Here is a 19161-nt window from a genome sequence, read left to right as displayed (position 1 = left end):
TTTGGGGGGGGGTGTGGGGGTAAGAATTTAACTCTTCCGGACCAGACCAATAGGCCAAAGGGAGGACAACAAATCTAAAGAATAACAATATTCAAATAATAACATACAAAATAAAAATATTTTAATTACTACATTGGATTTAACAGACACATTAAATTCAACATATATGTTGCACAGATCCTCTCAAGCACTAAAATTATCTCCATCCCACCAATTCATTGGCTTCTTCCACAACATTTCCCGTTCAACTTCCCTCTGGATTAGTGATGTCTTAGTTAAATTTAAAAGGGTGGAATTGCAAGTCATGATCGAATCTTAAGCTATTATTGGTTGCACAATAGAAAATTTTGAAAATGAAGACTTTAAGGCTTTGGTAACCAAGAAAAGAAAAGAAGAGAAAAGAAAAGACAAGAAAATAGTATTAAAGATATAGTAAAACAAAAAAATGTGATCACATAATGATTTTTTATGTGTCCTTCTCTATTCTTAAATTCAATTTTTTTTTTCTTTTATTTTCTTGACTATCAAACATGGCCTAAGTTAATCAATCATTATCCTTAACTAAAACTAATAAACTCTCGTCCACAAGGAAAATTGAAAGGAAAAAAAGAATTACAAACAGATTTTCCACATCTAGCTTCACATAAAAGTATCGTGTAGTGTTAGATTACGTGAAGATTTTATCAAGTTTTGTGTTCATGAACTTAATGAAAGTGAACGACCCTATTATAGAGGTCAACCCTGTAATATAGGAGCATCTGCTAGCAAATTATTGTGTAGTGTTAGATTACGTGAAGATTTTATCAAGATTACATGAAGTGTTAGATTACGTGAAGATTTTATCAAGATTACGTGAAGTGTTAGATTACGTGAAGATTTTATCAAGATTTTTTTACGAAGAATGCAGCTAAATCTGGAGCATCTACTAGCAAATTAATCTAGGCTTAGATAATATTTTCTTTGACAGTGATGGAGGGTATCAGCTGATAGTAATGCCAAATGTGGAGGCTCTTTGCTTGCTTTGAGTTGTTTTACATGTTAATCTTATCACGATTGATATATTGATAAAATGTAGAAACTTGCATCCCTAATTTTATGTTTGATGATTTAATTTGATACTAAAAATACATGTAAATTCGTTCTTCATAACATAAAAATGAGTGTTTACCTAAAAATAAAAATAATAATAAAAAAGGGAAATGAGTAGGCAGTGGTAAAATTGTCGTGTTGTTAGGCTTGATATCACCAGTCTGCTTTAAATCCATCACATAGTAGTCCATCCGATAGCCAAATTTAATGTATAAGTAGAACTCACAGTTCCCAATATACCTACAAAATTATAATCCATTTGAAATTTGCACATGAAGAAAAATAAGGATTTTCATTTTTTTTTAATTTTTATTTATTTATTTATTTTTAATGAAGATGAAGAAAAATAAGATTAAAGGTCAAAGGTCATAGGTAAAAGCTAGAATATGGAAGGTTGATAATACATAGGAACAATCCCCTACAGTTGTTCATATACTCGATTAATTTTGATAGCAACTGCTATTAGTTGCTAATCCAAATTGGACCCTTCCTATCCACATGATTAGAAATTACGACATCAAATGTCACATGGCCAAAAGTGAATGGTTTTTTTCTCTTTTTGTTGGGTAAGCAAAGTTTTTATTGATAAGAACGTGTAGTACACATGGAATTCGAATTACAACCTTCAAGAAACCATAGAGTCGAAATTGATCAAACAGTCCTACATGTCAAGAATTGAGCCCTCTTGGCAAGGGAGCAGCCAAACTGTTTCGCAACCTTGGAACAAAAAGAAAGGTATTTGATTCTAAAGTAAATACCAAATAAGTAGTATCCTTGATGATAGAAATCACTGAATTTGGTGGGTCAAAGCCAAGCTGTTTTGCTACCTTCCTACTATTAAAGATGAAAAATATACTTTAAGAGACTATGGGAGAGAGATAGGCGTGTTATCCATGTGCGGTACACTATAGGGTGACACCAATGTGGGTATGGGATAGGGCATCATACATATGTGGTAAGGTTCATTTCAAAGGAGAAAAGAGAGATATAGGCACTACACCAGCTAGCATGCGGCCTTCTCAAAGACTATGTAGCCCCATGGTAAAAAATAAATAAATAAATTATTTTTGTAATTTGCTTTGCCAAGTTGGATATCCTTGGTAGGTCTAGGGATGTCAACTCTGGGCTCACATCATAAAAACCTGAGACTAGTCCAGCCTTTTATTAAACATGCTGGGCTCAAGCCCAATCCTGATTAACATTCCAGTGTTCCATGTGCAATGGTGATAACCAATGAGCATGTCATCGTGATCAATCAATCAATAGCCTAATATGTTTGAAGCCCATTTAAAGCCGGCTTAGAGATGATTTAGAGCCCATTTACTCACCCCCACACATTAAAACCTTTTTTAAGCCGCATTTAGAGATTAATATGTCATATCTCGTTCAAGGCCTTTTTAACTCGATTATTGATAATCCGATTAAAATCGATACCTGAACTACCATTTGTAAATGGGACCATGCCTAGCCTATATGATGATTGATTACTTAAACAGACTAGTTACGTTGCGAGCTCCTAAGGTAAAGAAAACTGATTAGGTCCAATAAAAAATGGCCTGGCCTGATCGATTTACACCCTAAATAGTTCTTACCGATGAACTGGACCGTGTATGGAACCAAACATATCTAGATGTGAATCTGATTACTAATGAAAGGATTCAAGATCCAATTGTTGATCCGACGGGTCTTAGCATCATTCATGTTCGAATCTGATTTCTGATTCCTTAGGCTTAGTTTGGCTGTCGAAAAAAAAAAAAAAAAAAAAAAAAAAATTGGAGAGATCATAATGATTGGGTTTTGTATCTATCTCTTTTTAAATTAAAATTAAGAAATTTTTTTAAATTTCTTTTCTTCTGTATTCACTTTGACAATCAAACTCAGCCTTAGGAATTTTAATACAAATTTTCATTTTTATTATTTTTTTTATAACTACCGAATTAAAATCATTTGTTTTCTATTACTTTTGCTATATCAAATTATAATTCCAAGAACCGTCCTTCTGGAAGTAGAACAAGCAGCATGAAATTGGGATTGCCAAATGCGAGAAACAAAGCAATGCATCGTAAGTAGTAACGCTCTCAATGGGACGTTTTCAGTTTTTCATAATAAGAGGATTAGAATCTTAGGAGTAAGGATGCTAAAATTGTATTTTCAAGTCAATTCCTGTGATTTTATTTCTTGACCATTACCATTTTGGCTGTAATCTGAATAGCAATGAATTTTTTTTGTAATAAGCGCTAATAGAGTCAATAGCTATCTACTTCTACATATGTTCATTCACTTACACATGCATTTGATTCCTTAACCTCTTCCTTGAATGTGAATTTTTCAAGTTGAAACTGCCACCACTAGGTTAAGTTAACGCTCGTAACAATGCCACCAGTCACCCATTTAATAAAGGAATATTCTAGGGTTCTCACCACATTCATCATCCATGGAACTGGTCCAGCATGGAGGACTCCCTGGTGTAATGTTCGATCCAAGTACCTCCAACCAAGCCATCGGTCGAGCACTCTCATGTGGTATAAAATAACGAGTAAATTTTGGTCAGATAATTGGACGGTCTTGATTATTTTTATGTGGTCAGATCTTTGCGTTGTTGAACGAGATTCCAATAACGTCTAGAAAGTACCAGTTTGCTCTAGCGATTGCTGACAAGATCGTGGAAGAGAACGCAAGGGAGGGCAATGAGGAGTTGTAGGAGATCAATCGGACGGTTCTCGCCTCTGCTTTTGCTCGGACATGCAACCTTCTATACTGGTCGATGCAAAGAAGCCAACCCATGGAAATCACTTCCACATGGTCATCACGGATGCTTCGTACGAGAACCTGATCCATTCTCCACTCGGTTCGTACCTCGTATCCTATTTAAAGGGTTTAAGGCACCGTTTGACAATGTTTCAACTGTTTCTATATCTAGAAACAACAGAAACGGCTTCTCACGTTTCCAAAAATAAAAATGGATTTTTTAGTGTTTGATAAACCTGTTACTCAAAACGTTTTTTACAGACATAATGCCACTAAAAAATCCAATAGTATCATTAGATGCCCAAAAGGGAGAGAGGGTTCGATTGCCTCTTTTTAGATTTAAATAGTTGAGAGATTTATCGAGCATAACAGCCTATTTTTTTCTCTCAAATTCTTTTCTAGAAAAGGCATAAATAGGCATAAATTTTGATTTATGTTTCTAGAAACGGGTGAAATGGAACAACTTTATCAAACGTTTTTTAGGTTATTTCTCCCTTTCTGAGAACAAAAAAACCCAAAAACGACAGAAACAGAATGTTCTCAAATGATGCCTAAGTAACTTCTTCCCTTAAGGTGGTGTTGATGCTTGTTGGTCAGAGAGAAGGCAACTGGCTATAGGAGGTGATGGGTATAGCGAGAGTGTGATGGCTGAGAAGCTTGCGCAGGAGCTGTTGTCGATTACGAATAAGCTTAGGGCTTGTGTGGCGGTGGAGGAAGCTTTGTTGCGGTGGAGCTATGCTTCGGGTTTGGCTTCGCTCTCTCTCACCGTACATCCGAGGGTACAAGGCTCGGTTGTCAAGATATCATGTAAGTTCATCTCGACCATCAATTGAGAATCATTTTATTATTAGTCCATAGATCGGGTGGCTGCCTTATCCCTGGTCTCCTTAGACAATGCCATGTATCATCAGTAAAAACAGGTTTGTACCACCGCCATAGCCAGATCAGGTTCTCGTTCTTGGTCCTGGTATTTGAAATCTCTCTCTCTCTCTATATATATATTAATGTATTAATGGATTCTAAATGTCAGGATTAAGAACGTATACGTGAATCTAATTCGGACTCTCACCACCGTCACGACCTCTCTCACTTCCATAATAACTATGGAATGCAAGCTTAAGCGATAGAGACTCATAAAATCATTGTGGAGGAGAGTAGGGAAGGCTACATCATCACTGCTAAAATGGAAGTAATTGTTTAAACGGCACCCTAAAAAAACAATCTATAATAAACAAACATTCACACAAAGAATACAAGGATATCATTTATGTGGTTTGATAAAATTGCCTACGTTTATGATGAGACAAGATTCACTTCACTATCAATGGAGAATAGGGTTACAGCAGTTGTCTCATTCTCACATCTCTTTCACTGCTTTTAGAAAAAGAATTCTCACTACAAAAAATAACAAAACCCTATACAAGTAATTTATCAAAATACTCGTATAACGTCCTAGAAAAAATTTCCTCAGCCCTCCACCCCTCCGACCTCTTAATAGACCTTCGAAATCAACCCATTTATACAAACGACATAATATAATATACATCATACCTTGAATTCATATTTCTAGAAAAAAAATATGTAAGACATCCATAGGTTTTGTCCACGAAATCCAGATGATTCATTCACACTACAACAAATTTCAAGTAATTGAGTCGATTGAATTGGCCAATTCGAATCGGAATTGACAGACCTAGATGTCGATTAAGCTCAATTCCTAGAAACCTTTCTTGAATTTCACATGGATGCACTTGAATTTTCATTTTTCATCATTTCTCCTTTATTAATTAGTGAATAAAATTGTAGAAAATCATGAAATGTACCTCTTGTGGCAAGATCTACAAGGTTTTTGAATAAAAAAAAAAAATCGAAAATGGCACTAAAGAAATCTTTGTATCTTCTTTCTAAATCCGATTTCCAAGGTTTGGTTTGATTCCATCAATGGATTCTAGGCTAATGGAGGTTGCAATCTTAATATTGAGGATATGATGTCTTGTATTCTATCACTTGCAAAAGTGGACTTGCTCCAAAGGGCCATTAAGAGACCAAAGGCTTCAAGGTCCACCCTATGCGTTATGATTGTTATTGGCAGGTCCATGTGGGGATTGGGGGCAATAGTCCCTAACAAATTTTTTGGCACTGTGGTATTTTGGTGAACTTCTTGGGTAGGGTTCGCTATAGGGGTGCAAGTTTGGCCCTGACGGCCCGAACCCACCCTTGGCCCCCCCCAGCCCACCTTGAACCTGGCTCTGATTTTTTTACCCTAACTTTTGACCTTGATTTTGGTCTGACCTGACCCTGGTTTTTGCCCCTGATGTTTACTTTGGATTTTTTGTTTTCTTAGGATGTTCTCCTCTTTGTTTAACATGACAAGAGTTTTGAAATCTTCGGATTGTTTGTCTTATTAAGATGATCTCTTTGGTTATCTTGACAAATAAATTTTTTATATTATTTGCTTTCTTGGGATGATCTCCTCTTTGTTTACTATAACAGTTGGAGTTGTTTGTATTGTTTGAATGTTTGCCTTAGGATGTTCTCCCCATGACAAGTAATATTGGATTTTTTTTTTTTTTTTTTATTATGAATTTTTTATTTTTATATTTTGCAGCGTCAGGATCAGGGTATACCCAGCCCTTGATGGCAAGCCGAGGTCAATCAGAGTCAAGGTCAAGATCAGGGTCAATCAGGGTCATCCTAGACCGACCCTGAAAAAACAGGGCCAATCAGGGCAGATAAAGGTTGGGTTGAACCCTGAAGGGTTAAGCCTGGGTTGAAAATCGAAAACACCAAGTTGACACCAAACACTTTATTCCCTTTTTTTTGTTTCCATAGAACGGAAAAACGCCAAAAATATTTTTCTGAATGACTACCATTAAGTTGGGATAAGATTTTGAATATTGTTGTCTGTAATACCAAATACAGCCTTAGTGTTTTAAAATAGTGTTTATTGGTCTTCTGTCCAGGTCTTAGACATCAAAGCTAGTGAACCAGATGCATACTGATTCGAAGTTAAAAAAGTTCCAAATAACCTGATTGCTTATGATCTGCTACAGCCATCTTACTGCGAGAGCTTGTTAGAAGTGAGATGGAGGTCCCCAGGCAAGTGAAATTTAGGCTGCTGGTGCTATGGCTGTCATTGTTTTGCTAAGCGGGCAATGGGTTGATGTCTTTGGCCCACCCAGCCCATCTTGAACCCGACAATAGGTAGAGTCCCATTACACATATCAGGATCACAACAGTATCGACACTGTACGATCCCAAGACCGATTCCGGTATCTTAAACCATGACTGAGGTATGGTTTATTTTTCCCCCAAAAAAAATTAAAGTTTTGACAATAACATGATCCAATACAAAACACAAGTGTCTTCACATACAAAACGACACTTGTGGAAATATCGGGTAGACGATGTATCGGTTTCTCCACAGATGAAGTTTCTAAGATCCATCTTCAAAAACCCAAATCCATTCGGGTGTTGGGCTTCCAGAATCTGGAGTTCCTCCTTTGCCTGTTCGATCATCCATGAGGAGGACTCTTCCATCGACGCCATTAAAGAACCTCTCTCTCTCTTTCTCTCTCCCCACACACAGACACACACTGAAGTTGCAAACGTTTTGTTTACTAGTTGAAGTTGTTTCTATGCCATCAGAAGGAAGAGGAACCCATAATTAACAAGGATTGTTAGAGATGGAGTGTAGGCTTTTTCCGGGCCCTACTTAAAGAGTATTCTTTTCTTTGTATCCGATCAGATATAGAACAGAAATGGTAGGATGATCAGAACCGTTTGATACTACAGTGTATAGGTATGAATGGACCAGATTCGTTAAAGCAAATGAAATGTTGGGCCCGATGAGGCCATTGGTGGGCAATGGCCCGATGGGTGATGGTGTGGGTGCCTGGGTAGTGGTGTTGATGGTTGAGGGCAACGGCACCGGAAATGGGGCTAGCCTAAAGGTGGAGGGTGATGGCTTGGCTAGCCGATTGGGGCCGAGGAAGATGGTGCAGGCAATGGGGCTAGGCTAGGTTAAGGACTTTTCTGTTCGATTGCTGGGCAGTGAAGGTGAGGGTGAGATGATGGTTGATAATGATGTTTAAGGATAAATATTGCAGAGATTGGGGGCTAGAGCAATGGCCTTTGGTGATGGGGTTGCAACGACTAGAAATTGCAGCACTAGAGTGCGATGGCACAGGCAAAGCAATAAATTGCAACAATGGCCTGTGGCTTCAATTAGATGAGCATTACTATGGCTCACGTTTTTTTGGCTTGTTCTTTCTCGAGGGAGATTTGGGGATTATTGTGTCAATGTCTCAATGTGAAATGGAAGGCACAGGGGTCACTGTTAGAGTTTGCCCAGTTGTGGAAAACAAAGCTAAAGTATATCTGCTGTAAGGAGGCATGGAGTAGGAGTTTGGGTATTGTGTGATGGGGAGAAACGGGACTAACCGAGAGAAGTACCCAGTTAACAAAAGTGCAGAACAAATTCTTCTCCTCTTGGGTGAGTATAATAGGAAACAATCAAATAGAATTTGACAGAGCAATTTATCAAACACAATGCGTTCAATAATCAAGCTTCCAAGAAAGTAATTAAATGCATAAATCAGTAAACAAATCCACCCTAGACACAAACACACACATCAACACCAACAATTTAACGTGGAAAACCTCCCCAATGAGAGGAGTAAAAACCACTAGACCGTAGTCCACTAAAATCTACTATCTCCAAATAATGAGAATACACAAGAGTCTTCTCTAACTGAAATTAGAGGCATACAATCATCCAAAACATCAAGAATAACATATCCATGGCATACATCATCAACAAGATGAAATCGCAAAAGAAAGAAGAAGAAATTAAAGAGATCTCAACAAAACAGAGGCAACAAAAACGTTACTAAAAAACTATGTTAGGAAACTCCAAACGACAATCACATCATATAGAATGAAGATCGTTATGTTGCGCAGATACTATAAAAAAATCAGCTTAATTGGACCATGGATGACCATCCAATCGAATACTTGAATATGACTACGAACTGTTAACTAACCCAGAAATTTTTTTGCTCCTCTTTTTCTTCTTCACCAAGTTTTACCAATAGCAACACTCTCTCTCTCTTTTGCTTTCACTTAAATCCTATTATATGAACAAGGTTAAATGAGTAAATTTTCATCAATATTCTGGGGACAAAAATGCCCTCCTTATGGGTCTCAAACAAAGATGGGTTTCACCTAAAAAGATGAGCAAACTTGGACCATCCTCCACAAGGAGGGAAACTCAATCGAACAAATTCCCCCTCTCGACTATGTGGATGGATTCGCCATACCGGCGATCAAATGACAAACATTAAGCTTCTCCCTTGGTAAGGCTTTTGTCAACATATCAGAACCATTATGATCCGTATGAATTTTCTTAATTTCTAACAAATTGGAATTTAGAACATCTCTTATCCAATGATACCTCACATCAATATGCTTCAACTTAGCATGAAAAGTGAAATTCTTATTAAGGTGGATAGCACTTTGACTATCACAAAACAACACATATCAATCTTACTTGAAACCAAGCTCCTGCACGAACTTCTTCACCCATAGCAACTCTTTACAAGCTTCCGTTGCTGCAATGAACTCTTCTTCGGTAGTAGAAAGTGCAATAGATTTTTGTGTTATTGATTGCCAAGCCACAGCACCACCTCAGAAGATGATCAAGTATCCTGAAGTAGACGTACGAGAATCAATATCTCTGGCCATATCTGCATCTGTGTAACCAACTAACAAAAGTTTTTCATTTCCAAAACGAAGTCTCAAGTTAGAAGTTCCACGAAAATACCTCATAATCTACTTGACTGCATTCCAATGCTCTCTCCCAGGATTTGAGAGAAAACGACTAACTGTGCCCACTACATGAGTAATATTTGGCATTGTGCAAACTATGACATACATCAAACTTCTCACTGTAGAGGCATATAGAACTCTTTTCATATCTTTTTTTTCTTCATTAGTAGAAGGACTCTGATTGATGCTCAATCTAAAGTGAGTAGCAAGAGGAGAACTAACCACTTTAGCTTTGTCCATCTTGAATCTTTGAAGCACCTTTTCAATGTATTTCTCCTATGATAACCATAACTTCTTAGTATTCTTATCTTAGATTGTTCTTATGTCAAGAATCTATTTTGCTGGCCCAAAGTCTTTCATTACAAAAGACTTACTCAACTACTTCTTCAAATTGTCAATCCTAAAAGCATTCTTACCAACAATCAACATGTCATCTACATACAATAAAATGATAACAAAGTCATCATCAGAGAATTTTTGTACAAAAACACAATGGTCAGAAGTAGTTTTCTTGTAGCCTTGCTCCCTCATAATTGATTCAAACTTCTTATGCCGTTGTCTTGGTGCTTGCTTTAAGCCATAAAGACTTTTCTTCAATCTGCACACATAATCCTCTTTTTGTTTAACTTTGAAACCTTCGGGTTGCTCTATGTAAATCTCTTCCTCCAAATCACCATAAAGGAAGGCGGTCTTTACATCCATCTGTTCAACCTCTAAGTCAAGGCTAGCTGCTAAACCAAGAACCACATGAATAGATGACATCTTTACAAATGGAGAAAATATCTCAGCAAAATCAATGCCTATCCTTTGACTGAATCTCTTGACAAACAATCTAGCTTTGTATCATGGATGTAAAGAGTGTTCTTCTTGTTTCATCCTATACACCCACCTATTCTTCAAAGCCCTTTTGTCCTTAGGCAATTTCACCAACTCAAATGTGTGATTCTCATGCAATGACTACAGCTCATCTTACATAGCTTCAACCCACTTATTCTTGTGTTCATCTTCCATTGTTTCTTCAAAACATTCGGGTTCTCTCCCATCAGTTAACAATACATACTCACTTGTAGAATGCCGTGTGAAAGGTTGTCGGTCTCTAATAGATCTTCTGAGGGGAATCGGTGATGGAACTTCTGGTATAGATAATTGCTTATGAAGACTATCATCTGTCTCAACTTGTATGGGGGTATTTGCATCATCTGTATATTGCTGATCATTTTGAATTTCACCTTCAACCTGCTCTGGCACTCTGGATGGAGGAACTATATCGAAGTCAATTAAATCACCACTAGGTTTAGGACCTGTCTTCCCTACAGTATCAATATCATGTATGATCTCCTCCTCCATAAATATAATATCTCGACTTTTAATGATTTTCTTATTGACCGGATCATATAACTTATAACCAAATTCATATTAACCATAGCCCACAAATACACATTGTTGTGTCTTGATATCAAGTTTAGACCTCTCATCCTTAGAAATATGCACAAATGCCTTGCATCCAAAGACACACAAGTGATTATAAAAAACATCATTGCCTGTCCAAACTCTATTTGGTACATCAAACTATAATGGAACACATGGTGTTAGATTCAAAACATGCACGACAGTATTTAAAGCCTCACCTCAAAAGGTTCTTGGCAACCTTGCCTGTGAAAGCAAATATCTGACTCTTTCCACCAGTGTCCTATTCATTCTCTCAGCCAAACCATTCAATTGAAGAGTCTTTGGAGGTGTCTTTTGATGTCGAATACCCATTTCTCTACAATAATTATCAAATGGTCCTAAATACTCTCCCTCATTATATGCACGGATGCATTTCAACTTTTTTCAAGTTTGTCTCTCAACTAAGGTCAAAAACTATTAGAATACATCTAGCACCTGATCCTTTGTCTTCAAGTTGTAAACTCATAACTTCCTTGAGTGATCATCAATGAAAGTTACAATATAAAGTGACCCACCAAGTGTTCTTGTCTTCATAGGACCACACACATCGGAGTATACCAAGTCAAGTACATTTGAATTCTTTAAAGGAGGAGAACTCTTGAAGGAATCTCTATTTTTCTTTCCTGCCAAGCAATGAACACACTTTTTCAAATAAGTATTGTCCATTCCACGTAGAATCTTCTTCTTTTTTTCACTTATGTGCCCAAGCCTTTTGTGCCACAGTTTAATAGTACCCTCATTCTCCACTGCATTTACATTGCATTTGGAGAGCTTTGTCTGCATCAAGTACAATATGGAACACTTTTTACCTCTTGCCACAACCATAGCACCTTTGGTGAGTTTTCATTGTTCATTACTGAAAGTATTACAAAATCCCTCATCATCAAGTCTACCTGCAGAAATTAAATTCAAGCGGATGTCAGGAACATGTTTTATATCCTTAAGAACTAATCTTGTGCCAATATTGGTTTTCAAACAAACATCTCTTATGCTAACAGCTTTTGTCAAGCCATCATTCTCCCATCTTTACAATCTCAAAATCACCGGGTGTATAAGATGTGAAGAAGTTCCTTCGAGACGTGACATGAATGGGGGCACCACTGTCAATCACCCAACTAGTCTCATGGCATGCAAAGTTAACAACATCATTATCATAGACAATGAGAAAGTCCTTTGAAATGACAGTAATTCTTTCGTCAATGCTATCATCATCTTTCTTCTTCTCTTTGGCTTTTTCCTTTTTATTCTCTCTTTTGAGCTTTCGGTAAAACTTCTTGGTATGACCTTTTAAACCACAATGATAGCATTCAATATTTACAAACTTATTGGATTTTTCTCTACTCTTATCTCTATTCTTTGGATCTCTACTCTTGCTCCTCCCCCTTTTCTCGGTGACCAAAGCGTCTGAAGATGAAGAGGGATTATGTGACTTTCTTCTCATCTCTTTGTTTAGAATATTATTTTTAGCTAAATCCATCAAGATTATACCATCTGGATCTGAGTTTGACAATAAAGTTCTAAACGTCTCCCATAAGTCCAGTAAAGTACCAAGAAGTCACAATCACTATATCTCTTCATCAAATTTGATACTTATTACAGCCAACTAATTAATGATTCCTTGAAATGAATTCAAGTGATCTGTCATCGGAGTTCCATCTTGGTATTTCAAAGCCATCATCTATTTGATCAAAAATAGTATTTTTTTTAGTTTTCCAAGCATACAATTGCTCAAACTTTGACCATAAAGTGTGTGCGTGTGTCTCTCCACAAATATGGTTCAATACATTATCATCCACCCATTATCTAATATACCCACATACTTGTCGAGGAAATATATTCCACCATCATTGGTTTTATTAACGGGTTTCTCAGTATTAAAAATCGGTAGATAACAATCCTTTACATAAATAAGGTCCTCTATCTTTCTTTTCCAGACATGATAATTTGAACCATTCAAAGTAACCATTCTACTTGTACTGGTTTTCATTGTTCAACCCAGAAACAACTTAGCAAACAACCTTGCTCTGATACCACTTTGATGAGGAGAAACGGGACTAACCGAGAGAAGTACCCGGTTAACAAAAGCACGGACAAATTCTTCCCCTCTTGGGTGAACATAATAGAAAACAATCAATTAGAGTTTGATGGAGTAATTTATCAAACACAATGCGTGCAATAATCATTCTCCCAAGAAAGCAACTAAATCCATAAATCAGTGAACAAATCCACCATAAACACAAACACACACATCAACACCAATAATTTAACATGGAAAACCTCCCCAATGAGAGGAGTAAAAACCACGGGACCGTCGTCCACTAAAATCCACTATTTCTAAATAATGGAAATATACAAGAGTCTTTTCTAACTGAAATTAGAGGCATACAATCATTTAAAACATCAAGAATAACATATCATTGGCATACATCATCAACAAGATGAAATCCCAAAAGAAAGAGGAAGAAATTAGAGAGATATCACTAAAACAGAGGCAACAAAAACATTACTGTAAAACTGTGGTAGGAAACCCCAAACAACAATCACACCATACAGAATGAAGCCGTTGTGTTGCAAAGTTAGTGTCAAAACATCATCTCGATCGGACCACGGATGACCATCCGATTGAGCACTTGAAGATGACTGCGAACTGTTCACTAACCCATAAATTTTTCTGCTCCTCTTTTTCCTCTTCTCCAAGTTTTTCTAATAGCAACTCTCTCTCTCTCTCTCTCTCTCTCTCACACACACACACACTTAAACCCTATTATATGAACAAGGTTAAATGAGTAAATCATCATCAATATTCTTGTGACAAAAATGCCCTCCTTATGGGCCTCAAACAAAGATGGGCTTCACCCAAAAAGGTGAGCAAATTTGGGCCATCTTCCACAAGGAGGAAAATCCAACCCAACATTGTGTTGGATCATCTATGGAGGGAAAGGAACAATAGGAAATATGAGAGTCGAGCTCGATTGGCCAGACATGTCTTGTTCATGGTGGTTGAAGATACTAGAGGAAATAAACCTCTGACTATGGGAAAGGTTAAAACCACAGTTGATGTGTTGTGTTGTAGACGCCTTGAACTTCCTATTCAGGTTGCTACCCGCAGAGACATTTTGGAGGTTTTTTTGTGCAAACCCCCTATTAATTGGGTTAGATTAAACTTTGATGGAAGTTCTCTGGGGAACCCTGGACATGTTGGTGCGGGCGGGATCTTTTGTGATCATTTGGGGAGAGTTTTGGGTTCGTATAAAATTCATGGGAATGATAAGTGTTTTCAAAGCTGAAGTTGAGGGTCTAATGGAGGGGCTGATACGGGCCAAGGATATGGACATTCAGCAACTATGGGTGGAATCTGATTCGAGTGTGGGTGTCACTTTTTTTCAGCAAAGGAAGATCCCATGGCTTTCTCTTCAGAGATGATATTTCTTCATCCGTATCTGCTTAGAATTAATTAGAAAATTTCTCACAATTATAGAGAAGGGAATTCTATTGCGAACCATCTGGCTAAAGATGCGACGAAGTCTGGAAGTTCGAGCATTGATGTGGGCTTTCCGTCTCACATTTTGGATCTTCTTGCCAGGGATTCAGATGGGAGACCCCACTTCAAATTTTTTGAGTGCCTTTTTTGTCCCCTGCTGATGGCAATACCAAAGGTGGGAGGATAGGAATCGCTTGTGGTGCTTGTAATTTTACTACGGTTTGAATTTTTTTTCTTTTCGCTTTTAATGAAATAATTTTCTAGCAAAAAAAAAAAACAGATGAGCATGTTGTGGGTGCTAGGTGAACAACGACGACTGGATGAGGTTCAAGGGTGAGCAGCAATGATCAAGTGAGCAATGATTGGCGGTGCACAATGGTAGAGAGTTACACCGGGGGTCAGATAGGCAGCAACGGCAGGGTGCTACAGCGACTTGCAAATTGCTGGAAGGCTATTGTTTGCTGGTGATAGAAATTAAAAAGAAGGTGGTAGCTCTGATACAGTGTTAGAAGTATTGAAATGGTATTATATTTAATAATTCAATTAATGTGATATATATATAGATATATATATATCATACAATAGAGATCTTAAGAAAAAAAGAACTTATATATAGGTCGAGAGAGGAACAATAAATGTGCAGTGTACAGATATGAAAGCAAGTACAAGACTTTGTAGAAGGATCACAAGAATGGTATATATGTATACATAGAATATTCCTTAACAACTCCAATGCCTCACAAGCATTCATTAACTGCATAGGAAATCCTTACTTCAAAAAAATAAAATAAAATAAATAAAAATGAAAAACCTACAGTGGAAATCTATGAAACCAACTAAACTCCTGACCCATAAGGATACCTTGTTGGAAGCTAGGTTTATGTTTCAACAATATCTCTTGCCATATAGTCTTTCCTCATAGTGATGTAGATGATAATTTTTTTATTTTTTTTGGTAAACAAAGCTTTATTGAGAATTACGTGTAGTACACATAGATTCCAAATTACAAGCTTCAAGAAGCCATGGAGTGGAATTGGACCAAACAGCCCTACATGTCAAAGAACGGGCCCTCCTAGTAGGGGAGTCAGTCAAATTGTTTCCCTCCTTTAGGATAAAAGAAAAAGTGCATAATTCTAAACATGACGCTATGTATGTAATGTCATGTATGCCTTTAATCTATAGTTCATACAATAGCTACTATTGTTTCTAGACTATTCTCATTACTTGGAGATATGAAGACGATAAGTTGGAACAGCGAGCAGAGGCTTTGCCCTTGACACCGTGAGGCCATATATCTCATTCATGTCTAAATCAATTGGTAATATTCCATTTGGAAGCTCCCAATCAAAGCAATGCACCAATTGTCCAAGAACTAGTCGAACCACAGTTAGTCCCAATTGCAAACCAGGGCAAACTCTTCGACCTGATCCAAATGGGATAAGTTGTAAGTCATGTCCTTGAATATCAACATTGTTGCCACTAAATCTCTTTGGGAGGAATTCTTCAGCATTATCAGACCACACATTAGGGTCCCGACCTATTGCCCAAACATTTATGATGACCCAAGACTTCTTAGGTATATGGTATTTATCAATTGTTATGTCCTCCATTGATTCACGAGGAACAAGCAGTGGTCCAGGAGGATGAAGCCTCATGCTTTCCTTTATCACCATATTCAAGTATTCTAGCCTTGCTAAATCTTCTTCTTTCACTACTTGATTCATGCCAACAACATTCTTTAGCTCGTCTTGGAGCTTTTTCATGACCCTTGGATGTTTCAAGAGTTCCGAAATGGCCCATTCAATTGTGGTTGTTGTTGAGTCCATTGAACCAACAAGCATATCATTTGTGACTGCTTTGATACTTATCCGATCCATCATGTACTGCTGCTGATCCTGTTTCCCACCAGATTTTATCATCAAGGACAACATTGTATCAATGAAGCCATTGTGAAAATCATCTTTGTGGTCTCTAGTAGCTTGCAAATGATTCTCAATGAGCTTCTCTAAGAACTCATCAGCAACCTTGCTAATAGTCTTCATGCGGTGAATCAATCCCTATACAAGGATTCAAAATAATGTGTTAGTAAGAATAAAAATTTTCTGGAATATGACATTGAATTATTGGTCTAGAGTTTACTTGAATTATTGATCTTGAGCTCCCATTAATAGGAAAAAGATCGATCTTCTCCAACAACTACGACCCTCCAACCACTCTTCGAACGTCTGGGAGGGCTTGGACATGTATCCCCAAACATTGACAAGTGTTGGAATGCCTCCAAGACCTTTTAGCAGTTGAATTGTGGTTGGAGGGGATCTGACTCCTTTTTGATGCAACAAGAGTGGCAGTGTACATCTGATGGCTAGGAGCATTCACGCACAGACCAAGACATAGATGTGCACCTTAACGTGTTCTCGGCCATCAAATGTGCACTGTCACCTTTACCGCACCACAGAGAAGTTCAGCCCGATTGAAAGGGAAATGAACACCTAAAAAGTATTTAGAGGGGAGCGACACCCAATAGATAGTACTTGATGTGACATATCATTAGAATATAAACGATGCACGAAAGGCTAGTAGGAATACACCTAGCAAACGTGTGGTTCAACCACTCCTAGAAAGTTATTGTACGATTCAATGTCCCACTTGTGTTAGGAATCAATCAGTAGTATTTACCAACGTGAATTGTCTAAATGATGACAACAACTTGGTGAATCGACACCTTTGTTCTATTCTTAAAAACAATAATTTTAAGGTAAGAGTAAAAAAGTTTTTCAAATATATTTTAAAAATAATTTATTATTATATATTATTATTGTTATTATTTTACATATTTTTCAAATACACATGTAAATTAATAGTATTTTTCTTTACTAGAAATATATATATATATACTAAGAAGATAAAAAAAAAAAATTACAAATTATTCAACCTTGAGATGTCAGTAAGAAAATTTCTTATTAAAATACCTAAACATATCCTCCTTAGAATTGTAGAGGAAGGTAACTGCAAACTACCTTAGAGTCGTGGAGGAAGGTAACTGTCAACTATTTACGTACACTGTGAACTAATCCTCTTTACCAAAGATTTTATGGTATTTGTGGTCAACTTTTGGATTCCCCACATGTCATGGTCTCCCACAATTGCAACACGTAACATCGGTGTTAACAATCATTTTTCTCTACCCTTTTGTTGTATGTATAAAGGTTTTTTTTTTTTTCCACCAGATAAATTTAATAAAAAACATGAAGGAACAAAAATGACAAACAAGCAACCACCTCACAAAGTGAGCAGGGCCCCAACCTTCGGCATTGCCATCAACAAGAACCCAAGCCACGCACTAAAGAAATCTGTAATACGGTCTACTCGTTGTATATACAAAGTCTGAAAAAAAATGGACCTAAATATAGTTCAACCAGAGCCACAGAAAAATTTAGGTTTAATTTTGCCATGGAATTGCATAGTTAGGGAGAAAAATAAACAACAAGAATATCATATGTGAGAGGTCTTCAGGGTAAAGAAGAAAATAAAAAAACCTCCCTCTCTCAAAATATTAAAGTTTTGTGTTTACGCATCTTCCCTGGAAAGGACGAGAATTGTTAACAATTGTCTTGCGCAGCTGATAAGCTATGGTGCGCAAAAACGACCATGCTCACTAGGAGGGAGGTCTCGAGTTCCAGCCTCTTGGCTGCTATCTACTTCGCTCTCTAACCCCCCTCCCCCCACCCCAAAAAAAAAAAAAAAAAAAAAAGGAGAAAACCTCAAAGAGCCTTTTTCCTGAGAACTCAGAGAAACTTACCTGAATGTCAAGTAAGCCGATGTAAGGAATATAATCAGCAAGGTTGAAAGCACCAGAAATCCTTAAGGCTTCCTTAATAACTGGTTTCATGATATTGAACTGATCATCCTTTTCTCCAAACACCATCCGGTAAGTCATCTGCTCGATGAGTGATCCAACCTTGGCAGTGATATCCACCATGGCACCAACCTCACCATCTTTCTTGAGTGACTGAACAAGGTTTCCAAGCTCTTCTTGCCTCATCAACTTGAACAATTCAATCTTTGAGTTGCCAAGAAACTCAGTTATGCATAGCCTACGCATTTTGCTCCAGTAAGGGCCATATTGAGTGAAGGCTATGCCTTTGCCACCATAAGACAAATGTTTGGCAGCACAGTTATTGGGTCTACTAGCAAAGATGGCATCATAGGTCTTGAGAAACAATTCAGCTGCCTTCGGTGAAGAGACTATAATGGCTGGTACTTGACCAAGCCGAATGAACATGATGGGTCCATACTCATTTGCCAACTTACAGAGGCTGTGGTGAGGGAGCTTACCTAACATGTGGAGGTTGCCGATAATTGGTAGTCCTGGAGGACCGGGTGGCAGTCGGCGATCACCGACGATTTTATTCCGGCGACCTGAAAACCACCATACCACTCCAAGAGCTAATATGAGAAGTGGAATGTTCCAATAAGAAGACATTTTTGATGGTGTGAGAAGATGCACCAAAGTAACAAAATTTAAGGCATAGTAGGAAACCAAACGCCCTTAAATAATGGAACGT

At 37.5% G+C, this 19161-nt stretch overlaps 1 protein-coding gene and 1 pseudogene across 1 annotated transcript; one reads left to right on the top strand and one right to left on the bottom strand.

Moving 5' to 3' along the window:
- Nucleotides 1-3523: 3523 nt before the first annotated feature.
- LOC122079504 lies at nt 3524-6985 on the top strand (annotated as a pseudogene).
- An 8556-nt stretch (nt 6986-15541) lies between these two features.
- Nucleotides 15542-19161, bottom strand: LOC122076545 (cytochrome P450 CYP736A12-like). Its single transcript, XM_042641901.1, has 2 exons — nt 18396-19161; nt 15542-16653 (listed from the first exon to the last, which is right to left on the bottom strand). Exons 1-2 carry the CDS (start codon nt 19077-19079, stop codon nt 15817-15819), a joined length of 1521 nt encoding a protein of 506 aa, XP_042497835.1. The 5' UTR covers nt 19080-19161; the 3' UTR covers nt 15542-15816.

The sequence above is a fragment of the Macadamia integrifolia genome, chromosome 1 (genome assembly GCF_013358625.1).
Source record: "Macadamia integrifolia cultivar HAES 741 chromosome 1, SCU_Mint_v3, whole genome shotgun sequence".
NCBI classification, from domain to species: domain Eukaryota; kingdom Viridiplantae; phylum Streptophyta; class Magnoliopsida; order Proteales; family Proteaceae; genus Macadamia; species Macadamia integrifolia.
Note: the sequence above shows the minus strand (reverse complement) of the source record. Positions and strands in the feature narration are given on the sequence as shown.

Bases quoted from the DNA above. Each gene is read 5' to 3' on its own strand.
- LOC122076545 (XM_042641901.1), bottom strand. From the start codon at position 19,079: ATGTCTTCTTATTGGAACATTCCACTTCTCATATTAGCTCTTGGAGTG. The intron at 16,654-18,395 runs GTAAGTTTCTCT...ATCCTTGTATAG, and splicing joins TCGGCTTACTTGACATTCAG to GGATTGATTCACCGCATGAA.